The sequence below is a fragment of the Lynx rufus genome, unplaced genomic scaffold, assembly GCF_022079265.1.
Source record: "Lynx rufus isolate CCGP_SWC_20201006 ecotype Redwood Valley unplaced genomic scaffold, mLynRuf1.p SCAF_6, whole genome shotgun sequence".
Classification (NCBI taxonomy): domain Eukaryota; kingdom Metazoa; phylum Chordata; class Mammalia; order Carnivora; family Felidae; genus Lynx; species Lynx rufus.
Genome location: NW_025814878.1, coordinates 129,021,174 through 129,047,886, shown reverse-complemented (window position 1 = coordinate 129,047,886; position 26,713 = coordinate 129,021,174). Strand labels below are relative to the sequence as shown.

Below are 26,713 nucleotides of genomic sequence, written 5' to 3'. Positions count from 1 at the left end.
TTGTATTGGTGGGTTTAGATATCATACCTTGAGAGCTGCATCCCTTGGTGCCGGAAGATACGTGGGAATGTAAAAAATGGTAAGACCTTTCCCTTCTTTCAAATAATTTATTAGATGTGATAGCTTTTGCGCTTTGACTTTTAAGAAATGATCCTGTTTGGGGAAATAAACAACTAATATAATAGTGGTATTATAATAGTGGTAATATAGTGGACTGGCGTCTCCTACTCCTTTATAACTTAATTCTCATTTCACTTCCCCCCAAGTACCTGGATGTTGAACGGATTTGTCTAGACAGGCAGATAGATGTGATCTCGTGCCAACACTGTAATGTTGGCTGAAATCCAGATGGTTGTTTTATTGTTAATAAAACCTATGTTTTGGGTGAGTGGGTGTCAGGCCTTCATCATTATATGGCGCCTGTCAGATTTATCTAGGGACAGAACCCTGAAAAGAGTTTGCGCCTGCCCCATGTTTTGATCCTTTGCCAATATACTATACTTAAATCTATCAAAACCAGGCAACCTGGGACAAATGCTTATAAATTCCAAGGCTTAATAGCAACAGTACTAAATTCTAAGATGGAGAAGGTTCTCGGGAAGCACATCCTGGTCCAGTGGAAAAAATCCTAGATTAAGAGGGGAACCAGATGCTAGTTCTGGCTCTGCTGCTAATATCATAGGTGACCCCCGGGGCTGTAAAACAAGATTCTAGAATGATCTCTAGAATCTTATTAGTCTAAAATTCTAGTCTAATTGGTTCTGGTCAAGCTATGGGTGACTTCTGGTTCTAAGACATAGAAGGTTCCCTTCCACCTTCTTTAAGACCCTCTGGAGTTGCTTTAAGAAAATCTCAAAGACCACAGAGGATGGAAAATTGAGCTCCTGAAGACACATGTATTATTTATGATCATCAGAGTTGTGAGGAAATGCTCCTTTCTCACTATTTTTCTCAAATAACTGTCAGGATTCAAATTCATCCTCCACAGTTGGCCAAGAAATAATAGAAGTTGACTATGAAGTTTCTCTCGCTCTCTCTCTTGCTCTCTGTCTCACACACACACACACACACACACACACACACGCATGCCTCCCTAACAACCCATTTGTAATTTTTCTTAGATGAAACAAAGGATTTGCTCCAGGCTTTTGCTGGCTTCATGATAAACAAATCCTGTCCAATGGATATTTCTCTCCTATATCAACCTTAAATCAAGGGAAAATAGGTAGCATTCATTCTAGTGCAGGGAAGGAAGAGAAACTAGCACCTGAAGGAACACTGATTTAAAATCACAGCTATGCTGTCCATATGATGTGACCAAATCTGGTCAGATGGAAAGTTCTTTCTGAGATCCAAATATCCAAATTGCCAAAGAAGCTCACATTTTCTCTCACCAATCATCAATTGGTATCACTCTGGTACGTGAACCACCAAAATAATACGGGTTCTAAATGATGCCTCATCAAATGGGAATAGGCCAATAATGGAAGGAAGAGACGTTAAGATTCCCACATCTGGGTGCCTTGGGGTGACCACGCATAGGATGCAGCCCCAAGGTGCCTATCAGGGCTGCTGTATGTCAAAGAGTACCTTTGGGAGACAGGCATCTAATGTCAGATTTCTTCAAGCATCTTCCATTCAGAAATGCTTAAAAGAGAATGCTATGTGTAGAGTTCACAAGGCTAGAAAATCCAAGAAAATGTGAGGACTTGGGGCGAGTAAATGACATGAATGTTCAGAAAGCTCAAGACACTCATGGAAGCTTTGTGACCACCATAGGGGTTTAGAAGCACTTTCCAGAAAATGAATATCATTGGATGAAATGTGGTCTTGGTGCCAGAGGGATCTTTGTGGCATATGTTCATCACCCCACACCAGGTATCAGAAGCATAACTAGGGAAATTCTGCTGCTGCGTTGCCGTGGGTGGCTCAAATCCCATAATAAACACCATGTCAGACTGCAGTCGACACATATTGCTGAGAAATAAACCCCAGAAGTGATATGTATCATATCTTCTAATGCCTCAACTTGAAAGTCTTATGTCTGCTACGTTAATTAACAGCCTTCAGAGAATTCAACTCCAAACATTCAACAGTCCAGATCATCCAATGAAAAAAACCCAGGTGTAAACCAAGTATTCCAAGAATTGAAATCCAGACACTTGTAGGTAGATATCCACGTTGGCTGACTATTACCTGCTTTGAGGAAATCCCACATTTCCCTATATCCCAAACGTGACGATGGGGGAAAACCGAAGCAGTTTGATCGCCCTCAGCTGATTTTTGTCAGCAGGCACAAAAGCACATGAGCCTTTCTTTCTCTTCCCCAGTGTGTCCTGAGACTGACCGTGATGATAGTCATTCCTTAGCTACTTCCTTTAGGACTGATTTCCTTGACAATGACCATTTCCTTCTTTACTGTGTCTGTTTTTCAGAATCTGTCCAGTGTGTGTGTGTGTGTGTGTGTGTGTGTGTGTGTTCATGCACGCACACGAGCACGCATGCACCCTACCAGAGTCCAGGGCTAAAGCTTGGGAACTTGGGCACAGGAAAGGCATGTTGTTGAGCATGTGGCAGCCCCAAGGTCTTTGGCAGGAACTCCTACATGATAAATATAGAATGAAGTAAAAATAATAAGAGGAAGTTGGGCCATTGATGATGCTATCAGTCCTAGTGGGGTGACACATCAGCCATTGTGTCGCATTTCTCTTCAAAGAACAGCATGAATGGTCATGGAAATTATAAGTCACACCTCTCTGTATTTGGAATAGCAGATCATTTCCCTGGCAGTAGGAGTAATAAGCTTTCTTGACATTTTGATAGCAATGGAAAAAAAAAAAAAAAGGCAGGGGAGAGTGGGGGATGGTGTAGAAGCTGTCACATGACCTAGAGCTCCCTGTGCCCAGTGACTAGCTAGTTGCCCAGTATTTTATTCCCACTCCTTAGACATAGTTTGGGAACCAGGAACAGCAGAACCCAACGTCCTGGCAAAGTATGAATGGTGTTCAGTCACCTGCTGCCAGATGGAGGTCGCTGCACTGAAGGAAGAAAAGGCTCTTCCAGAGATGACTGTATTTAATCATTTAATGGTCAGTTCCTCCTGGCCTTCCTGTTTGCTCAGTGGTTGTGGACACTAGATTCAAGCTCTCTGTCTACGTCATTATCCTGTTTAATAGGGAGGGGCAGGCACTATCCTTCTTGCCATCTCCCACGTTCTCTGGCTGTGACGTCTGGACATGCTATTTATCTTTCAGGCTTCGTTAGTTCATCTTCCCAAGTCCGTATAAAATTTTAACCAAATATCCTCCTCAGTTCTCTAGAAAACAATTTCACCCAGGAGAACCAGGAATACAGAGTCTGGAGCCCATTTTAGGTTAGCGAACATTTAATGATGTGCATTTTGCTTCAGACACTGGAATGAAGTTCTGGAAATGCTAAAAAAAAAAAAAAAATAGGGCAGCCTCTCTGAACTTAAGGAGTTGACAATCGTGAATGAGATAATACAAGTCGTACTGTAAGAAATACTATTACGGAGAACTGGAAAGGGAAACAACTGGATAGGTTTGGAAAGACAACTCCTCTGGGTACATGGAGGATGGATTTTGAGGGGGAAGAGGGTGAATGGAGGAGAACCAATTGGGAAGCAGTTGTGTACTCCCAATAAAAGGTTGTTGAGGGGCCTGAACTAGGAGAGGCAGTGAGTCGAAAGGCGGGGTCGAAGCTGATTGGGTTCCAGATTGTGAAGAGACTCAGCAAACCTCTGAGGCTTCTTCCTACCTTGGGCAGCTGTGTCTGTGCTGTTAACTAAGAGAGATAAAGCAGGAGAAAGGGGTTTTTGCACCTGTTGCGTTAGAGGTGAAGATACCCATTAGCCGTTTGGAAATACGGAAATGGAGTGCAGAAGAACTATCTAGGCTGGAGCTATGGATCTGTTATCTGTGTGTTCAGATGCCTTTGGTCTGGATGAGATTCTCCGTAGAGAGCGAGCATGTAAAGAAGAGCAAAGAACACAGGGGGGATCCCTTTGCAACATGATTAGCCTGTGAAGAACAAGGAAGATGAGTGGTCATGAGAACAACAGTGGAGAAGAAACCAGGAAGTGAAGTTCATGGAAATCATGAAAGCATGGAAGCCAAAAGAGAGTTTCAAGAAGGATTGGGGTGGGGGGTCAGTGCTAGAGGCTGTTACAATTAGGGTTCCCTCAAATGGGATTTATAACTCTCGATGCTGATTTCTAATCCTAATGAGAACCACGGTTTTGGTAGCATGCGCATATGACTTTGTTAAATACTGTCCCAATTCTGGAGCTGGAGACAAGAGACCTAAATTCTTGCCCCACCTCTATGACCTTCTTGCCAGGTGTCTTGGCAAGTCATTAACTCCTCAAACCTCATTTCTCTCATTTGTAAGGTGAAGGAGCTGGAGTGTAATCTTTTGAAGTTCCTCTGGCTTTCAACTTCAGTGCCCCAACAGCTCTGGCACTTTGCCAAGCCCTAGCTGCATTTCTACCTGCCACCCTGCGGAGGCTAACCATCCAACGGGCTATAGAATGACATAGCTCCCTTATCTCTCCTGGGTTTGTTTCTGTGTTGACCTTTCCTGCCTGGGAGATAAATATCCCGGGGCGGGTGGGAGAAAGAGGAGATCTTCAATAGACAAACTGCTTCTTCTGGGTTTTTCTAAGATATTCAGATAATCACTCTCCTGACTTTGTGGCCTTAAGGAATCACACCTCCCACACGGAAGGAGGCGGTCTGTCCACCTTCTCCTAGGCAGAGGGATTAACTCTTGATCTGCCACCAACTCCGTGCACTTTTGCATGAGATGGTTTGTGTTCTGGATGACGTTCATTTTGCTGTTATCTTCTCGAATGAACTCTTGACCCCAAAATGCCAAGTATTTTCAAAAGCCAAGCTCCTCACCCATTTCCCCCCCACTCTCTGATGGATTTTACCCTGTTGGAATCTAAAGAGATGTAGCCATAATTCATTCAGTAATAATAATCAGGGTAGTAGTAATAATAATAACATTTTGTCTCGGTCTCTTGAGGGCAACCAATAGTTTCATTATTGCTATTTACAGGCAAATGTTCCACAAGAGGCTGCAAGTGTCCACAATTCATTATTAATTCAGAGAAATACTGACAGATACAGTTCTCCTGATATATAACTGAACAAGAGAAAGATCGGCTATGTATAAATATATATATAATAGCATCAATAGAGCAGACCTCAACCCTTGATGACAGGAGGCCAAGTGGGGAGAGAGGCCAAGACCAAAGTGCCACCCAGCAAATTAAATAAGTTGTCATAACGGCTTCCTAAGTCTCCAGTGGTGTTAAGGTATTTGACTTGGATTCACTTCTCTAATCCTCATAGCAAACCGGTGAGATGGGTAGTGTTACCCTCACTCTCATTTTATAGATGAGGAAGTTAGGGCACAAAGGGAAATGATCTATTTATTCTATAGACATGACAAGAATTGTCATCTTCAGAACTCACTATACGATGGAATTGAGCCCAGTTCGGAGGACAGCGTGTAGTTGAGCTAAGGCGGCTTAAGAGTTCTGGAAAGAGAATTGAGCCAAGAGACCATAGTTCCATTCCCATCTCTGACACCAATATTGTGGCTTTGGGCAAATGATAAACTGGCCTCCCAGACCTGTTTTTTTATCTATAAAACAGGGACACTGGGTTCAGGTCATTGCTAAAGGTCTCTGGTACTGTATGTAACCTTCTGTATGGGAGAGTGATGGGTGTAGACACTGATTCTCTCTCTATAGCTTGTATAGAGATTAAGCAACTCACTCCTGTTCAGCCAAGGCTGAGAATATCTGTGTGTGAGATGTCAGGCTAGCACTGGGGTGCATGCCATCAATGGTCATGCCAAGCTTTCTTCCTAAATCCTCATCTGTGTGGGCAGCAGGAGGCCTGCTGGGGAATCACGGACGAAGAGTCAGGAGAACTCACCCATGGTGCCTCCGTTGGCAAAGACAACAGTCTCTGAAAGTTGCCCCAGAGAAACTGTTCTTGAGGCACATCTGAAACATTAGCATGGTGCTTACCAGGTGGTGGGAAAGTCACTGGGATAGGAGACAAAGAACATCCAGAACGGCTCTCACACGGGGATTTCTATCTGCTTCTAATCAAGCACGGTCCAATGCTCCACTTCAGTGCTTCATGGAGTCCCATGGCAGTGACCCAGCTCCACATGCCTTGAGCTTATTTATGCTGATTATGTCTGTGTAGTCCTTTGCCTTTCTACAGAATACAGTAGAGACAGTTTTCTGTTTCTCTTCTTTCCCTTCTTTGTAGCCGCTAGAATCATACAGCTATCTACCCTCGGCTCCCACAGAACTGGTCCTACCTCTATCACTTCTGATTTCATCTTGGGGCTTTCGTACCAGCCATCCCCAATCATTGCATGGTCCCCAGAGCAAGGGACAGAGACGAGAGCGCTGGGCTCTCTCCCTACCCTATAATCACCATATAACTCTGGTAGAGTGATCTCCTTCAGATTATTTTGGTACAAAGGACCAGAATCTTATCATCCGTAACTCTATGACTTTTCTTCTAAGTTACAGAATACCCAAAGATGGAAGAAGAGAAACAGAGATTTGGGGATTATGACACATCCTTAAATGGTTCCTCAAGCCAGGATAAAATGCTGCATGATTCTATCTCTATGTATGTGGACTTCTAATTGTTAGAAAAAATCCCAAAGTTTCCTAGCGTATAAATTCTAAGTAAAACCTTCACCTAGAACACAAACCCCCCCCCCCCAGTTTCCCTTGAGCTTCCCTGACCGCTCACCTGTCCACACCACAGACTTCTTGGATCTCAAAACTGATCCAAGAACAAGAACTTCAACCTTCTTCTTTTTTCTTTTTAATGTTTATTTATTTTTGAGAGTGGGAGAGGGCCAGAGAGAGAGGGGGGACAGAAGCTCTGTGCTGACAGCAGCAAGCGCAATGTGGGGCTCAAACCCACAAACCATGAGATCATGACCTGAGCCGAAGTCGGACGCTTAGCCAACTGAGCCACCCAGGCGCCCCTGCAACCTTATTCTTAAAAAGCATCATCAAGCTTCCTGGGTATGGCTTGATCTCCTTTTCTTAGGTTAAATAGTTGCACTAAGAGGATTAACAGCAAGAGTAGGACCCCTTCCCAGGTACTGACCAGAGGGGAGGTGCCTTACATAACGCAGCCCCCCTGCCCCCCAGAGGAGAGGACCAGCATACAGCACAAGCCTGTGGTTATGAGGCATAGTACAGGGGGAGATGATTAATGTATGTCAGTTCTAAAGGAATGAAAAGCACGAGGCTGAAAGATCAAGTCCATGTTTCTAGAGAAGCAAACAGGGGGCAGAAATCCAAACAACAACTGCCAAAAATTCCACGAATATGTAAAGTCCCAAACATGATCCGCCCAATAGGCTGTCCCTCCTCCCACAAAGGATCACCACTGCCGTGACTCAAGTGCATCCAGACACTTTAGGGAAGCACCAGAGAGATCACTTTTAGTTTTCCAAGTGCTCGTGATGAATTGATAGCATCCCGACTCCTCTCTGTGCTGGGAAGGAGCAGGCATGTGGCGATGGCTGCCATCGTACTGCGAAACATTACTGACGCCAAGAAATGAAATCTTCGGAGCCTTTGAAAGGCTTCCAAGAATGTCAGCACGTACTGCCTGCCCGCTCTCTGCTGAATGCCTACTTTGGCTGTCTGCTTAGTACTGAATGTGCCAGACAGGCCTTCTTACAAAGGGAGAGAGTGTTTTGGGCCCATGAAAGGGGAAGGCACAGCGTTTCTGTTGTGAATGGCGAGATTCAAGAAGTAGGGGAAAAAGTGGCAGCGTGAGGAGAGGCCTTCAGGAAAGGTACAAATAAAAGACCAAAAAAGAAAAGGGATGGCATCCACCTATGTGTGGCAAATTCTGCCATCGCTCCCTGCCATCAAATATAGAGATGGAGACTACTGTCACGCCATGCACCAGGCTCGATTTCCATGGGGGGGAAAGAAACCCCAAAAACGCTTGCTTGTAGATTCTCCCTGTATCCAAGGACTTCTTGATCAACTGAGAGTAAGAATTTTTAAGCGCTGGCAAGGCATATATAACTGTACGTTTGTTTCCATTTTCACACCAAATAGAAATGCCACTCGTACTGCTTGTTATTTGGGCTTTTCTTTGACTCTTTCTGCCTCCAATATATGAAGGGAAAAAAATGAGAAGCGTCCACTGTAGCACTTGGAATATTTTATTCTGCAAGCTGGCTTTAAGAAAGGAAGAAAAATGTTTTGTGTAGTGAACTCTTTAACGGTGCTGCCCATAATTCCTTGGCACAGCAGCTACCGCTAGAGGAAAGAACTCTTGTGGTGTTCTGGGCTTTTCCGAGGAGGCAGTCTGATGTCATTGGTGGCAGACGCAGTACGTATGTATCTGTCTTTTGTCTGCACCATCTGTTCTTCTCCTTACAGACTATTGTTCACGTTCATTCTTCTCTCCTTTCCAGGAAGTGTGCCTCTCCATAAAAGCGTGGGATTTAGGTGTGAAAAAGGACCGAGCTAGAATTCTAACACGATGTCCATCTGTTCTCTTCTTCTAGAATCTCATGGCAAGGGCCTTATATGACAACGTCCCGGAGTGTGCCGAGGAGCTGGCCTTCCGCAAGGGAGATATCCTGACTGTCATAGAACAGAACACAGGAGGACTGGAAGGGTGGTGGCTCTGCTCCTTACATGGTCGACAAGGCATTGTCCCCGGCAACCGGGTGAAGCTTCTGATTGGCCCCATTCAGGAGACCTCCTCCAGTCAGGACCAGCCTACTTCTGGACTCACGCACCAGACCTTTGGCCAACAGAAGCTCTATCAAGCGCCAAACCCACATGGCGGCCCTCGAGACACAATCTACCAAGTGCCACCTTCCTACCAACATCAGGGGATTTACCAAGTCCCCACTAGCCATGGTACCCAGGAACAGGATGTGTATCAATTACCGTCATCCGTGCAGAGAAGCATTGGGGGGGCTAACGGCCCCCACTTAAGCAAAAAGGTGAGTGAGCGACCAACTGGATTTTTCTTCCTATTTATTTATGTTTCCGTTGCACTCAGAGAAATTGAAATGTTCCCAAAACAAGAACTTGAAACTGCCAAGAAGTAAGTATGTCTTCCAAAGAGTAAGTAGACCTAAATGCCTGATCTCGGGCATCAGCTTTGCACCATTTTCCATTCATTGGTCAGCTAAACTTTGTTCCTGTGTCGTGATAAGTTCATGTGTCATTCCAGATCATACTGGATCATTCAGTTGTTTCTCTCTTTCTGATAGATCTGCTTTTATACTTAAGCTCTGCACTCAAATTGTTTCCAGTCTTTTCTGTTTCTTCCTTGAGTGGTACAAGGCACCAAATTTTGTACAAGTACAACGATGCAGAAAGGACTCTCCTTTCACCAAAAGCTGAATCATGACCCTGTTGGCTTGGCTGCACAAAGAACCCACCAGAAGTAAAGGGAGCAAAGGAGCTGGAAGTAGATCATACCCACCTACTTGTCCCACAGAGTTGTTAACTTCCAGATTGACCCATTTAAAACACAGAAATGCTAGTGAATTTAGAAAGGAGACATCCTCTTGTCCTTCAAGTAATTCCTATGATAATGCTTGAGCCAGTGGGTAAAAACAGGAGAGCTAGAATTTTTAGGAAAGCATCATGTTAAAAAAAAAAAAGGAAGGAAGGAAGGAAGGACCTCTTCAGCACTCTATATAATTCAAAATGCCACAATAATTTGAGATAAATAGAAATTTGTTAACCGAATTAATTTTAAGTATTTAGCATATGTGTGTGTGTGTGTGTGTGTGTGTGTGTGTATTTAAGATTTTATTTTTTTAAGTAATCTTTATACCCAATGTGGGTCTTGAACTCACAACCCCGAGATCAAGAGTCACATGCTCCTTTCATTTAGTATATTTTTGATGCTTGTGATACATTGGTGAATTAAAAAGTGAACAAAGCCTTCACGATGCTTACATTGTAGAGCCCAAATTAAAAAACAAAACACACAAACAAACAAAAAAACTGTAATGTCAGGTGGAAATACACATGGGAAAGAAAATAATGTTGGTGAACTATGGGGGTGATAGCCAATACCAAGGCCACGCTTATGTAAACAGTACAATGGAGGCTTTTCTCTTTCTTTTACTGGCAAATTCCAAGGGTCTACAATGGGTCCTTTGAGGTTTGGTATTAAGAATGGACTGATTTAATGGAATAAGAAATAAGGGAAGACGCAGTTAGATAGCAGAACGAGCTTGCTGGCTCCAAGAACACTACGTATACTTGTCCCCTGCCTCAAGAAAATCTAATACAAAGAATTTTAAAACCCATGTAAATTATGGAATGTCTATTTGCATGATAATGGAATGCTCTGTTGGACAAAAAAAGGGGGGAGAATCACTGTTGGATTCCATAAATAACAAAGCCAAGAGTGTATTTCCAAATCACCTTTTATACAAAAGAAATGTATTACAAAACACTGCTCACTAAGGGCGCCTGGGTGGCTCAGTCAGTTAAGTGGCGGGGCTCAGGTCATGATCTCACAGTTCATGAGTTTGAACCCCGTGTCAGACGCTGCTGATGGCTCGGAGCCTGGAGCCTGCTTCAGATTCTCTGTCTCTCTCTCTCTCTGCCCCTCCCCCCACTCGTGCTCTGTCTCTCTCTCTCTCTCTCTCTGTCTCTCTCAAAAAAATGAATAAACAGTAAAAAAAAAATTAAAACAAAAACACTGCTCAAGAGCACCTGTGTTGCATAAGCCGAGTAGCTGTATATTAGGAGAAATTCCTCAAGAAGTGGGCACTTGTCTTTTCCAAGACAATGATCGCTGTCTGGAGGCATGGCGACTTCACCATGACCTTTCAAAATCCTTCTTACCCCAGGAGCTTTAGATTCAAAGGGAAAGCCAAACCAAGCCTCTAGCTCCAGAGGGAAAAACAGAACAGTTGAAAGGTGTAACTCTAAATAAATAGCTTCTCTCATTCTTATTCCTGGTTGTTTGCACCTTAAAAATAGCTCTCCCTCATCTGAGCTGGCTTGAGGCGGACAAGGGAGGCCGAAACAGGAAATGCTTGGCTGAAAGGTGGTGGGGTCTAAACTTTCATCACAGTTTATTTTGGCAGGAAGGTGACATGTTTTCCTTTTTTAGACTCAACCTTTTTTAGCTCCAAGTCTGAAAAGTCCTTCAGACTTCTTCCCATTTTATTTGCTGTAACTGCACTGCTGACCTGCTCCCTGGCCCTGCATCCTTTTAAAGGGGAGACCCTTTGACCACGCCTTCCCTTGGATTGATGCTGGGGTGTGCACTTGAGCTCAGAGTTTTGTTTGCTTAATTCCAAAATCCGTGGGACATTTTATGTTTAGCAAGAAGTAGGCGATTCCGGTAGGAGGAAGCCAGCTTCTAAATTGGACCTCTGCCAGTTCATATAGGGGGTGCAACCAGACGGGGGGTGGGGAGACCTTACCAGAACTGGGGAGTGGACAATGACTGCAGTGCTAAGCTTCGAGCAGTGGGGGTCTGAAGTCGTAACGTGGCCACGCAGATGGACTGGTCCTGGCTTCTCCCTGCCAAACACCAAGTGTTCTACAGAATATCCTGGCCTCACCTTGAAAGTCATTTTAGTGCCTCTGGTTCCCTACACTGCCTGCCTCCATCCTGCCCACTGGGCCACTGGCGTGAACCCCCATGGGCTTGAGGAGGAAGAACCTCTTCCTTCCTTTCCTCTCCTTCTCTTCCTTCCTTCCTCTCCTCTCTCCCTCCCTCCCCCTTCCTTCTCTCTCTTGCTCGCTCTCGCTGCTGCTGTTTCTCTCTCTCCCTTTCTTTCCCTTCCTTCCTTCCTTCCTTCTTTCCATCCTCCCATCCTTCCATCCTTCCTTCTTCCCTCCTGGTGGAGATGGCTTGGCTGCTCTAAAAAGATAATTTTAACCTTCTAGGCAATAATAGCTGCTTGAAAAACCTCTGTCAACATCCACCTCTCTGTAGGAATCTTATCAGTGGGTGAGAATCACAATACTGACTTAAGCCAAGGCCCCAGGAGTTAATCTGAGTACAGCAAGAATCAGGAAGGCTTCTTGGGTTTTGTTTTTGTTTTGTCTTTGTTTTGAGTTCTCCTTGTAGCTGACTCGCTACAAGTTTTCTCTTTACTTTCCCATCTTTTAAAGGGTGGTGAGCCTAGCACTAGACGTTTCTGGTAGTTTAAGCTATGGTCCCTAAAAGCTGTTCCAGAAGAAAAAGAGGAGGGCAGTGGAGCTTATTCTAAACCACTAAAGAGAGCTTTTGGGGAACATAAGAATCATCTGGAGAGGTAGGGAAGGTGAGTTGAAGTGCAGATTTCCAGGCTGTCCTCACCAGAGATTCTATTCCTGGGGCCTGGGATCTGCCCTGGGGCAAGCTCCTCCACTAGTTCTGAGAGAGGGGATCCAGGACTGCATTTTGAGAAACTCTGTGAAGTGACCATGAGGGCGGTTGGCTGTGTTCCCATCCGATTGTGATGCGGGACTTTCCATAGTTAAAGATTCCCTTGATGTTGCTACAGAATATGGGCTTCAGGAGTTTTATCCACTAATGAATCATTTGAGAGGAAAGACAAAATTCTGCCTTCTATCACTTCAACTTTGCTCTTTGGCAACCTGCAGCCTCCACCCACCTAAGAAACCCCTACCCATCCCAACGACGTTACGCGACATGCACCACTTACTACACCAGGGGTTAGAAAAAGAAGGATAATGATATAATCCCCACCCTTTTACGAAACAAGACAGCATCCGTGTTGTGCCAAGAGCGTGGTCTTTGGCGTTAGACTGACCCCTGGCTCTCTTCCTTCATAGCTGTCCATCCCTTGGCAAGTTACTCAACTTCCCCAGGCTTTCGTTTCTCCATCTGTGAAATGGGAACAATCACAACTGCCTCACAGAGTTCTTGTGAGAATTGAATACAACAGTCTACAGAAAGGATCTGGCCCGGAGCTGAACATAGCAGGGGGCTTAAAAAAATCAGTTCCTCTTCCTTGTTTGTCTTTCCTTTTCTCAGACTTTGTTTCGAAGGGCCTCAGCCCTGTTTGTGGTTCTGAACGTACATCAGATAGGCACGTACTTTATTGCTAGCACATCTGCTGTTCCTTTGAGCGTGTGGCTCTCTCTTTGGTTCTACAAGAATTTTGCACAGAGTAGAAAAGAACGCTTAAAGTTATCTGGAAACCATATACACTGACACCTTTCTTAATTTCATTGGCCTTTTTCACTCTGCGTTTGTGTGCAGTGCCGTTTTATCCATGAGGCATTACGGGCAGAATGCCCAGGGCCTGCAAGAATGTTTGAGAGCCCAGATTAAAAAAAAAAAAAAAAAAAATTGACTCCCAAGTATGACACACAAAGACTGCAAAGTGTAAATCGATAAACATTTACACAAATGTGCAGAAAGCCACTTAAGGTCAACCTCATTAATTGTTACATTTACGGCTCATAGCTATTTTAGTATATTTGAAAACAATTTGTAGGTTAGATTCTTCTTGCTTTGCGAAGGTTTCTAAATATGCCCCGTGATTGCCAAGAACTCACAGGCAATTTTAAATTAAATGAGTTACTCATAGTCCAATCATTTGGAAAGCTAAACTGTGTGTATTTTTTAATGTTCTCAATTTTTTACAAGTGACAGTTCTACTTAATAAGGGACTACGGTTGGGAGTGGAGCCCCCACATGTCTAAAAGCCTCTAAAATAGCCTCGTTTTTTCTGCTTCACAGATCAGTTAAACTGCCATCTGAGTTGGTCCATTCTGTGCCTTGATCGGAATCGAGAACTATGCGTGTTTCTGATTACTTTCTGGGCATGTCGCTTTTATTCCCAACTGATGGAATTAGGTCTGTTTTGCATCCTTCTGAAGATCAGTTTTGAGCTAAATTATAAGCTCCATAAAGGCAGGCAGGGTTCAAGGCTGCCATTTACCTATGTCATTTACATATACAGCATTTACTGCTATAGGCTGAGCTCATAGCCAAGTGTCAGCACACAGCTAACAGCCACTGAACGAATGAACAAGGCGGAAGCAAGAAACTAAGTGTCTAATTTGAGTTGACTTTTAAGTAAACTGAAAAGCGGTTCCGATCTTATCACCCATCGGACTATCACGCACTGTTCAAGTCTTATCACCCAGCTCATTACCATCTGTGGTGATTACGTGTCAGATTCCATATGGTAGTTTTCCCCCTAGAAGTGTCTTGGAGAATGCCACCGTCTCTTTTCTGGAATTATAACCATCTATACACAACAAGTGAGCATTCAAAGCATGAATGATGTGAAGTTCAGCTTGTCTGAGAGCCTAGCTTTTACACATTTTGCCCAGCGGAGACAAGATTAGTTAACGCTTCTGTCCTCACCTAAAGAGGAGAACTACACTTTTTTTTCACTGAGGAGTAGAGCTGCCTTTGCATAATTCTGTTACTTACTGAGAATGCCTTCCCTCCTCTATTCTATCTGTAAACTCCTGTTCATCCTTTAAAGCCCATTTCAATGTTCATCTCCTCTTACGGAGCGTCCTCTCTGCACCCCAGCAGTTTTCTCCCTCCTCTGTGGTCCCCAGAATATGTTGTACTTTTCACTTAATCTCAAGGGAGCTCATGGGTTCATCAAAACACTAATGGCCTGCCATCACAATGTGTATGACGGGTTAGGCTGGAGCTAGTGATGCATTGGTGGTAGCACTCAGAAAACTCAAGTAACAGGGCGCCTGGGTGACTCAGTCGGTTAAATGTCCGACTTAGGCTCAGGTCATGATCTCGCAGTTCGTGGGTTTGAGCCCCACATCCGGCTCTGTGCTGACAGCTCAGAGCCTGGAGCCTGCTTCGGATTTTGTGTCTCCCTCTCTCTTCTGTCCCTCCCCTGCTCACACACTCTGTCTCTGTCTCTGTCTCTGTCTCTCTCTCTCAAAAATAAATAAACATTAAAAAACCTAAAGAAAACTCAAGTAACATTAAGGTTTATCTAGACCCCATTACATCATCTCTAAAAACCATTTCTTACCTTCCAAAATGGGACATGGCTGAATGTTGGCAGGAGATGATGAAAAGATTTTAGCCAGGTCTTCCGGGTCCATTCCTGAAAGGTAACATAAGAACCAGAAATAGATTCACTACAGTATTTGTACCTTCTTAGACACTGAGTCATCATGAATTACACACACACACACACACACACACACACACACACACTCTCTAACCCAAAGCCATTGGTTAGGGAACCGAGGATTTCCCATATTGGGATTTGAAGCATTGTGAAATCTGGTTGCTCACGGCAACACTCCGTTACCAGCCAACTAACTCCTATATATTAGCAGTATGATTTGTCTACCAGCAAGTAAAAATAGATTTAGAGGAAATGAAATCTCCCCAGGAAGATAAACTCTGACTTCACCTCACTTTCCTTTGTTGCCTTCTTATACACACACACACACACACACACACACCCTGAAAAACAGCAGGGAGAATCAGAGTTTGACAGGGCACTAGGTACATCTGGTTTCTTCATTTATAAACTCAATGAAGTATGACTATGTTTCAGAATTGTGCATCGCTATATAAAGATAATCCAAATTTAAACGATTTTCCCCCTCAATACATGGCTCCGGGGGCTGTGTGGAGGAGTGAACGTTCATCTAAAATCCCTACCCACAAGGGTCAAGATGAATTTTAAATCTTACACAGAACTGGAGGTCCTTGAGCACTTAGGGGCAGGACTTCATGAGCTTACTTTGAAAATGAGAAGTCTCTCCTCCCAGCCGAGCCACCCACGCCGGGGGAATGAGCAAACTGTAACACCTCCCTAAAAATGTACAAAGGTCTTTTTGTTTGTTTGTTTGGTCAATGCCAAGGCCTTCTAACTCAGTTGCAGCTTGTCACAAAGCTTAGAGATAGTATATATTTCTATGAATGCATTAGCAACTTCTTATGAACCCACACCAAAGCAAACAAAGGTAATTTTCCTTCCTTTTTCAATGATTTCATGCTATGTGAATGTGCTTATCACAGTGAATAGGTCAGATATTGTGTGTGGTATGATGTCTGGCTGAGTGGATAATGCTGTATTTGTGAGGGAGAGGAAAGAATGCATTTGTTTATTTGATTTGATGATAAAACCGAGACTTAATATTGGTTGAACGCATCTTTAAAAGCAGGCTTATGTTGGGGTGCCTCGGTGGCTCAGTCGGTTAAGCGTCCCACTCTTGGTTTCAGCTCAGGTCATGATCTCATGGTTCGCAAGATCAAGCCCCGTGTCAGTCTCTGTACAGATAGGAACTTGCTTGGGATTCTCTCTCTCTCTCTCTCTCTCCCTCTCTCTCTGCCCCTTCCCTGCTCTCTCTCTCTCTCTCTCTCTCTCAAAATAAATAAATAAACTTAAAAAATAACATCCTTGTGTGGGTGCCTTGTGGAAAAAGCTAGATGCCATCAGAAGTACACTTGCTTCTCAAGAGTGCCACCCACCCAGTTGTCAAGGGACACTTCTAGAGAGGTATGCTGCTCCTGTTGAAGGAGTCAGGGTGTGACTCACTTAGGACAATGTGTCTCCTCTAAAAGTTCTATGTAACTCCAGTAATATCCGTAGAGTACCAAGGAATCCTCTGTTTAAAGGGACTCCAGAGAAGGTCCATTCTTGAAGCAAAGAATCTTCGGCAATGCCATAATCACATCTGATTTATCGGAGTAAATTTTATTTGGTTTTCTTAAAGCAGAGTGTGCTTGGGGCGCCTGGGTGGCGCAGTCGGTTAAGCGTCCGACTTCAGCCAGGTCACGATCTCGCGGTCCGTGAGTTCGAGCCCCGCGTCAGGCTCTGGGCTGATGGCTCAGAGCCTGGAAGCTGTTTCCGATTCTGTGTCTCCCTCTCTCTCTGCCCCTCCCCCGTTCATGCTCTGTCTCTCTCTGTCCCAAAAACAAATAAACGTTGAAAAAAAAATTTTTTAAATAAAAAAAAAAAAAGCAGAGTGTGCTTAAACCAATTATTTATCAGAATAGCTATTTATTTTCAAATGCACCACCAACTGACTGCATGGCCTTTAGCATGCTATCAAGTGGCTCATTTTTCAAGATAGTTGTAGAACTAAAGTGCGGGTAACCCAAAAGTGCCCTGGAGCCCTCGCTCCATGTTAGGGACCTTATATCCATAATCTCATCTGATCTTCTCAATAGCCTCATAAGATGTTCATTACGACCTCATTTTACAGGGGAGGAATCTGAAGTCTGAGAGGTTAGTTAACTTGTTGAAGGACATCCCTCTAGTAAGAGGCAGCATTGATATTTGAACTCACATCTGTCCAGCTAATGGTTGATGTTGCCCAGCCCTAAAATAGGAAGGCATGTTTAGGACACTTTATCAGCAGTTCCACCTCATCAGAATCCTGGGTGCTAAACAGCATCCATTGGGCCAGGAAGAATGAAAGGCACTTCGGAAGGCTCCCATCCCAGATCTGGAGAGTAGCCTCCGTGCTGAGGGAATGTGGGTTTAGGAAGGTGGGAAATTCCCGCCACCCAGGTATAGTGGTCAGTTTCATGGCAGGCTGATCCAGAAGTGCTGAGCAGATGATTAAGGGGATGTAAAGACCGTGGTACCACCAAGAACATTGCTGTGTTGGCTTTCTCTCTCCTTGGAAATACCACCTTGTCACATGACTTCAAATTGGTCCAAATGGAGGACTTCATGTAACCAGACACAATTGTCCCCATTTATCCACTGTTTTGCTCTCACGATTTCTGTTACCCATGGTCAATCACAGTCCAGAAGTAAATGATCCTCCTTGTCACGTACTGACATTCCCCTCACCTGACGTCTCTTCACGTAGGCATTTTATCATCTCACGTCATTCTCAGAAGGGTGCGTACAGTACAATAGGAATATTCTGAGAGAAGGAGACCACACTCACATAACTTTTATTATAGCATATCATTATAATTGTTCTATTTTATTATTGTTGTTGTTAATCTCTGACTATGCCAAATTGATAAATTAAACTTTATCATAGATATGTATGTACAGGAAAAACATAGTATATATATAGGGCTCGGTACTAACCATGGTTTCAGGCACCCACTGGTAGTGGGGGTGGGGGAGGTCTTGGAACACATTCACAAGGGATGAGGGGAGACTGCTGTATAGTTAAATCTCCCAGAATGGTCTTGCCAGGGAAAGGGGACCCCCCCGAAATTTAAGACACCCAGATTTCAAGTTTTGCTTCTCAAGCAAGGAAGTGAGTTTCTTTGTGAAATTGGGAAAGTACTAAATTCCTAGTAAATTTCTAATCTGTCTTGCTAACGTAAGCAACAGGAACACTGAGAAAAGTAGTATGTGCCCAGCCAACCAGGTTCTCATTTACTTTGCTGTCATTAACCGTCTGAATAACCTCTCTGAACTTCAGTTCCCTGAACTGTGAAATGGGGAGTAGGGTTGAATTGTCTCTAATGGTCTTTGCTAAAATTTTATGATCCAGATATCCTTATCTGATTCTTTCCCAGAGTCACTTGAAAAGTTTAATAAAATGACTTGACCTCAAGATTCTTTAAAACACAACGCAAAACAACAACAACAAAAACAAGACACGCAGGCACTGATATAAATTTCGAGCTGACTCCCCACGTTTTGGCCAATCTTTTTACTCTTCCTGTAGGAGGCAGTCCACCTTCCCATCTAGAAATCTCAGTCACCTCTAGAAGATTGAGCTGTGGCGATAGAAGGCAGGGAACAGGTGGAACACAAGAGGGAGGGTCGGGGTATGCTGAGCCAGGGAGAATCAGAGTTCTCACCCTGTCCCCCTACGTGGGAACATTTCCAGAGAGCGTCTTGTTAAGGAGAACTCTCTTCCCTGCTTTGCTACCAAAAGCTAAGAGAGTGTTTCATCCTAAACCTTGTCATTTTCTTCCCATTTTCCTGTGTTTAATCTTCTTGAATAAGGCAGAGGCCCTTGGTGGGTCAGGTGTCTCTCGAAGCGACATCCCTGCCGCAGAACCAAGCTCTGCCACGTGCGTGGTTTGTTCCATCAGCCATTGCATCTTGTCTCCCAGTGAAGCCGTGGGAGGAACTGAGAGCGCTAGGCATTTGGGTGTAGAAATTCTCATGCCTTGATCCCTTTCCATAATCACATCCTCTTCAGGGCGGTCTATGAGCATCTCTCTAGAATGCATTTCAGGGGCGCCTGGGTGGCTCAGTCAGTTGAGCGTCCGACTTCGGCTCAGGTCATGATCTCACAGTCTGTGGGTTCGAGCCCCGCGTCAGGCTCTGTGCTGACAGCTCAGAGCCTGGAGTCTGTTTCCAATCCTGTGTCTCCCTCTCTCTCTGCCCCTCCCCCAGTCTCACTTTGTCTCACTCTGTCTCTCAAAAATAAATAAATAAATATAAAAAAATTAAAAAAAAAAATAAAATAAATAAAATGCATTTCAAAATGTAGATTTAGTGCTCAGTGGCCTGTTGCATTTATTTGGACGTCAAAAGAACCAGAATGCCCATGCCGTTACAGTTCTCAAAGAGCATTTCGGTCCGCGGCATATAAAAAATGACTGTGGCACCCAGCTCTGTCACGGGTCACGTTCGGCTTTGTCCAGAGGAAGACCTCAGCCCCTGAGGAGCCCCGACGTCACTTCCCACCATGTCCTTTCACGTTAAATGCTTCTAGCTGCTCTTTGGCGCTTGGTCACTCCATAACTAAATATTGCTTTAGCACTTGCTGCACAAAGAGCTTCCAGAAAGCAGCAGGGGAGGCATGCTAGAGGCTTGACAATCGGGGCACTGTTTCCATTGAGTGTTTTGCCTCCTAAATGCTGTGTCCAATGAAAGTGACCCAAGAGCCCCGTTCCACTTCTGAGCCTTCGGTTGTGACTTTCTCCTCATTTGGAAAAAGACACTGGCCGTGATGGAGACCGGCTCGCAAAAGGCTTGGTTCTCGCATAAAATCAGATGTCGAGATGCCTTTAAAGGAAAGTAAATCACCGCCCAAATACAGAGGGGGAGAAACCTCCGTGAGCACAAGAGAAGCATTAGGAAGGGTAAACTGTGCACTTGGCCCATGAGGGTGTAGTTTTAAGGCCAGACTGCGTTTTCATTATATTGTTGCTGTGCGAATAATAAATGAGCTCACTGCTACACCCAAGCTGGGCAGAGAGAATTTATAGAGAATTAATAAATCCAGTGTAGGCAACATGTGGTCTTTCCTCCCGTCATAGAAAAGAAACTAGTAATCTTGGATTTTAAACGGACAGACCTCTATAACTTTGCACTTTCGGAAACCTGGATCCAACTTCTAATGGGCAGGCAGTGATAATAGTGATGTTTCTCTTCCTAAGGGTTTTCTTTAAAGGGAAAGGGTCACACAGTTCATGGGCTTTAAGACAAAGAGGTTGTTATAAGATCTCATAAATACTGTGGTGGTTCTGTTCATGCTTTTTAAGGGCATTTACGTGAAAGAAGTCCTTTCCAGCAAGCAGTCTTAGAAATCTAAATACTCTCGTTAATGCATGAAACCCAGAGATAGTATAAATAAAACAGGGGGCTGGGGAGATTAGAGCTCGAAAGGAAGCAATCTAATTTTACTTTCCACATAAGCCAAAACAAAGAGAAAAAATGCAAATGGATGACTGCTAATTGGTGAGGCCTACTTTTGAATTCAGACAATCTCAGGTACTGTTAACGGTGAAGTTATAAATCTGTAGTGTAATTATTATGGCACAGCGGTACTTTTTAACTTCTCCTCGATTACTCATTATATTTCCTGAGCACCACCTGGGTTGCCTAGTTCTTGACTAGGCCCTGGGGCGGAACACCAGGAGCCCGTTCCACACGTTCCTGCTCTGCTAGATTGATGGGAAAACTCCACTGGTCAATTTTCAAGGCATTATCTGGATATCAGGAGAAAGGATTGTGTCATTCTGGCCATTGCTGATGTTGCTTTGGAATGTAGAGACTTAGACCCAGAGAATTAAATCACGGGACACAGCAACTAGGACAGTTACAAAAGATGCCTCCCTCCCCTTCCACGTGGGATTTCCTGTTATTCTTTAAAAATTCTATTAAAGTTGGGGAACCTGGGTGGCTCAGTCAGTTAGGCATCCGACTTCAGCTCAGGTCATGATCTCACGGTCCGTGAGTTCGAGCCCCGCGTTGGACTGTGCGGATGGCGCAGAGCCTGGAGCCTGCTTCCTCATTCTGTCTCTCCCTCTCTCTCTGCCCTCCCATGCTCACTCTCTGTCTCAAATAAATAAACATTTCAAAAAGAAAAGGTGAAAAAGAAAAAGAAAATTCTGTTAAAGCTATACAAAAATTACATTTTTGTGATTTTTGTAACTTTTGTAACAGGCATCTCTCAAATGTAGAAGTATGAGCAATAATATTGGTGATAATGCTCCAGAACAGTTCACCTGTGCTCCTCCCCATCCTATCTCAGTCCCTCATCTGTTCCACCCAATTCTTTCTGTCAAACAGTAGGATTTTTCCGCTTCCTTTGCACTGTTTCTGTTCTTCCTTATAGTTGCCGGTAGCATGGCAGGAGGGAAGGAAACAAAACAGGGTTGAGTGTTGGAGGAGAGAGATGAGAAGTTGTCATAAGTGGTGAGCGGTAGGGCTGGCGTCAGAAGGAAGCATGGCAGAACATGGCAGGAACTGAGACCCTATTAATCGGCTCCCACAGGATTCTCAGGGAGAGGAGGGTCTGCCTTCATGATTGGCACAGCTTGTTCCCTCCCGCCTCCCATGGCGTGCCAATGAACTGGTGACCTGCAGCTGAGAAGCTAACATCTCCCTCACCCAGCGCCTCCACAGCAGCTACGCCCCACTCCCAGGCACCTGCCAGCTGGCTCCCCTTTCAGGGGGTAGAGTGGATGCCCAAGGAGACTTGCTGAGACCTTGGCCCCGTTGATATCATGTGAGCAGGAGTTGTTCTGAGAGAAAGTGTTTTCTTCTAGACATTCCAGTTGGGAATGTGCCCTACTTCTTGGCGAGATCCTCTTGATAAACCCCGCTTGTGATCTTCCACTGAAAAGACCTTGTGTGAAGAAAAATTCAACAAGGTGTCCTGGGTTTGGGACCTCCATGTTTCTCTTGGATAGTAGGTTTATTTCGAAGTCTCATAAAGCGTGTTTTCTCTTGGGGTTCTCCACTGAAGTGTCTTGGGCTGTTATGGTGATAACTGTGACAATGACAATACTGATATGACCACAGTAAAATGGTCACCCAAGTAAATCTACTGATGGTCATCAAGAACCAAAGTCTCTTGTCACTTACTGCTTTGATTTGAAATTCCCATTGCCTCATAGACCTCACTAGGAACACTCTATGCTTTGTAAAGATTAATTTATTTCTATTTGACTTATATCTAAATGATTAAATCTTGTTTGCTCCCGTGGTTTAATCATAAAACACTGTGAAAGCAAACAGCCTCGAAGTCTGTGATCACTAAGACACAGACCACATCCTCATCATATAAGGAAGAAAGCAAGAATCCTCTGTTGTTTCTCTTCTTCCATTGTCTTGTCTCCTGTATTCCTGGTTATCTTTGCATAGTGGACATTGTATTTTTGAATATTTGTAAGAAATAATTTAAAGCCCATAAAGATGTTCTCTAATTCCAGACAGGATTTTCTTTCCTTCTGCCAGCCTCACAGCCACACATAAATCTAATTTCAGGCTTTGAAATGTTCTTACCAACCCCAGTGAGTGAAAACCTGGCTTTAGCTGGTGCAAGGGTGGGTTCCCTTCTGGGTTAACTCTGACTTTTACATGCAGCCCTCAGGATCCCAACCCAAAGTGGGGATGGGTATCAGAGTCTCATCCTTGGTGAGCCCTAGAGTCTGATACCCCCCTCACCCAAAGAAGCAGTGAAAAGACACACTGTGGCCTCTCCGACGCCTGTTCCAGATCAACAAATGCCACCAGGAAAAAAAAGCAGCCTCAAAATTTGGGCTTACCTCTGGGGCCACTTCAGCATCCAACGGTTGATGTTGGCTCAGGTCACGATCTCACTGTTGGTGAGATAGAGCCCTGCGTCAGGCTCCTCACGGACAGCGTAGAACCTGCTTGGAATTCTCTCTCTCCCTCTCTCTGCCCTCCCCTGGTTTGTGCATGCACACATGCGTGCACTCTCTCCCTCTTTCAAAAATAAATAAACTTAAAAAAAAAATTGGGGCTTACCTCTATGAGTTCCTTCTCTACTCCCAAATTTGGACCTCATAACTCTTTACTATGTTGTAGTGCTTTAATGCTATTAAGAAGATCTTTAGTATCTTTTCCTCATTTTTTTAAAAGCTGTCTTCAGTAGGATGATTGATCTGAATTCCCTGGTCCACAATTTAAGTCCAAAAGTGGAATCTGTCTAATCCAGGTGACAATTATAATAAAAACAACTAAGGCTTAAGGGGTTTACTCTATGCCGGGTACCTTATGTCCTTGATCGCATTTAATACACTAATAGGCTATAAGTATTATTATTTCCATTCTACTAATAAGGAAACCGGCTTCAAATGGACAGATGCCTTGGTCATGCTCTCACGTGTGCTAGAGTCAGCCTGCCTGAGTCCAGATTATATTCTCAGTCACTCCCCCCATCAGATCTAATCCTTCTTCCAAGGAGCTAAAGACCTAGCGTGGCCATGGCCTTTGACACTCAGCTTCTCGTGACACATGTCAGAAGTCCTGTTCCTTTCCATTGTATTTTCCTTCCAATATTAAGGTACAATGCAGAGTTTGTTTTGATTTCTTTTTGCCAGACCTCCCCCCGCCCCCACCCGCCATATGTTTCTAGCATGTGGCTGAGAAGAACGCAGATATTCATGTCACACACGGGCTCTAGACCGGGGAAAAGGAAACCAGCTAGCAGTCCTTGTTGGCCTCCAGCTGTGGTTTGTACCAAGCAGTGGTGTAGGCGATCGTTCTTCCATGGTTTCTGATTTCTCGATTGGATCTAAGACTCACTCAGCCTTTTTGGCTTCTTCACTTGCCTGACGTTACTGCATGGCTGATCCGGCCACCTCTGCCCCTTATCCCATGAGTCCCACTCATCCTCCAGCTGACTCACCTGAACACCAACCTTATCCCATACAGGCAGACCTTGTTTTCTGCCCCGGCCAGTACCACACCATCTTGCTTAAGAAAAGCCTTGAGTTTTCCTGTCGTTTGTTAATATCTTCAGCCAATGCATTTATCCAAGGCCTGCTGTAGTCAAGGCCCTGTACTAGGCCCTGCAGTCTCCACCGTGCTGAGAGAGGAAATGAGGTGCCATGAAACAGACCACGAGTGATAAGTACCATTAGCAGAGGCATGGATAACATGCTTGGGGAGTTCTCAGGAGGGAGGTATTATGTCCGTCTGGAAAGCCCTGATGGGAGAGGCACTCAGCTTAGCCTTGAAAGTTGAATGAAATTTGAACATGAGGAAAGGAAGGAGAACACCTGGCACGAAGATACAGCGTGGGTGAAGGCACAGAGGTTCGACACGCAGGGCACGCGTGGTTCCGTCTTGCCGAGGCATGGAGTCCGTGAGGAGCTTTTTGGGCCCTGCGCTTGGAGGCTTTCAAGATATTAAAGGGAGGATGGCAGAAATACACAGATGAAGGCAAGAGCGGCCCCCTGGGGGCCAGAGATATGTTTAGCTTGGCCAAGACGCCGCTTGAAATATTTGAGCCAATTCTGGAAATCAGATTTCACGTTAAAAAAAAAAAAAAAATCCAGATTTCCGGCTTCTCCTGAAAATTCGAGAGACTCGGCAACCTGGGGTGCATTTTTTCAGGGTGGCGGTTGGCGGGAGCCAAGCAATGGCCGCTTTCCATCCGGAGGGCGTGAGTTCTGTCTCCCCAGCACAGAATCCCAGCCTGTTTCTTCCTTCACCGCACCTGCTCAGCCCCGCAGGTATCTAAGTGTGAGGCCCTCGTTGGCTACAGGGGTAGTAATAAGCCCACGCCAAAGGCTGTCAGGTGTGAGTGGCGCTGCCCAAGGACCCCTCTTCCAGCTCTCTGACTCACACGTGCTGGTTGTTAGTGATCCCTGGCCCTTGCTGCCACCCCAAACACAGGCTCCTCTGCTCTAAAACGTCAGCATGCGTGGCTCTCAAGATTATGAGACCTGGAGGTATTTACAGCATCTCTGAAAGCAGCTCTTGGCGCCCAGGATCTGATGCTGAAAACGGTGTGAATCCAACGGGTCAAAGTGTGGGGTGGGGTGTGCCCTGTGTGTTTGCTTGTTTTTATGCAAAGCACATTCATTGGAGAGTTACCCTAACCCCAGTCCCTGGACTTTGGATACCACCCTGCTAGGCGCCGGCCTGGGAGATTTATTAAACGGGCTATTCCTTTCCTAACTGTCTACATCTGCCCCTTCTTCTCTGCCTCAGAACTCTTCTCAAAGCGTCCACCTTCAGACTCTTCAGTTAGTTGACAAGAACGGAGTACTAACAGCTGAGAAGCTGTCAGATTCCTCATGGGGCAGAAAATTCGTAGTTGGGAAATGCAAATCCTCTGCCAAGATCATCGGAAAAGGGGTGGCGGTAGCCATTGTCAGAGAGCCCCAGGATTCCCCTTTTTAGCCCCGTTTGCACCAACTCTAAGGAACTAAGGGGTCGATTGGGTAGCTCCTGAGGCTAAGCCCTTGTAACTAGAGATAAATGCGCAGAATAAAAGGAATGCACAAAAGAAAAACTGACGGAGGAAAAAAAGGAAACGAAAAGCCTGACTTAATTTCATTGAGGAAAATAGTTTTGATGTGCCCTTTGTGCCCATTGTCCATCAAAGCCTTGCCGTGCAAATGCCCAGGAGTGTGCCTCCGAAATTCACATCCTCTTAGCTAGACCTTGGTGTTCCTCCTAGGCTGAGGTTCAGTAATTCTGGGGCCCTAGAAAGGTTGTTTTTTTGTTGTTTTTTTTTTTTTTTTTTTTTGTACTGTGTCAAGCGGGAAGAAAAGGTCTTATGACCACAAAACTGGATACTTTGTAAGGTACAGAACAGTCAGCACTTTCCTCTGAAGAGAGAACACACAATTGGCATCAAAGTCGCCCAAGCAATGGGTTGAGGAGGACAGTGTCCAAAAGTAGAAGACTTCCAGCTCCTCGTTCCTGCAGACGTCACAGAGTGGGGTCGCGGTATGCCATGGATGTGTCCGACCAGATGCAGAACGCGGGTCCCATTTAAAGGCTATTTGTGGACCGGTGTGAATTAGATGGTACCATGGGGAATGCTGGAATGGGGGGAGAGACTGTATTTTGTTGGCTTCTTCCCCCTGTGGTTTTCACCATCTGTTTCTTTTAATGCATAAACAAGGCAAATGACTGGTTTGGAATGCAAAGTTTTTAAAAACCAGATGACCACAGGCATCCTCTAAATGAGAAAGAGAGAGCGAGTTGAGGTTCTGTGACATTTGTCAGGAAGTGAGATGTTAAATACCGGGAAGCACTAATGCTCACTGCCAGGGAAAATCCACAGAGGCAAGGAAAAGCTTTGTCTATGACCCTGCCTTTCCGACGTCTTGCCATACGTTTACATTTCACCCAGGACTATTTTCAGACACCGGCACCACCACCCCCTCTATCTCCCAGCTCCCCCTTCCCATCTTTTTTTTTTTTTTTTCAACGTTTATTTATTTTTGGGACAGAGAGAGACAGAGCATGAACGGGGGAGGGGCAGAGAGAGAGGGAGACACAGAATCGGAAACAGGCTCCA

At 44.7% G+C, this 26,713-nt stretch overlaps 1 protein-coding gene across 3 annotated transcripts in view; it reads left to right on the top strand.

Moving 5' to 3' along the window:
- NEDD9 (neural precursor cell expressed, developmentally down-regulated 9) overlaps positions 1-26,713 on the top strand; it is a 183,746-nt gene that overhangs the window by 146,292 nt on the left and 10,741 nt on the right. For 2 of the 3 annotated variants that reach the window (XM_047101352.1, XM_047101353.1), the window contains one exon: positions 8,605-9,051. In XM_047101352.1, coding sequence (XP_046957308.1) covers positions 8,605-9,051 — 447 coding nt within the window. Of the gene's footprint in view, positions 1-56; positions 80-8,604; positions 9,052-26,713 lie in introns of those variants that run through there. The other variant, XM_047101354.1, reaches the window with a different exon arrangement.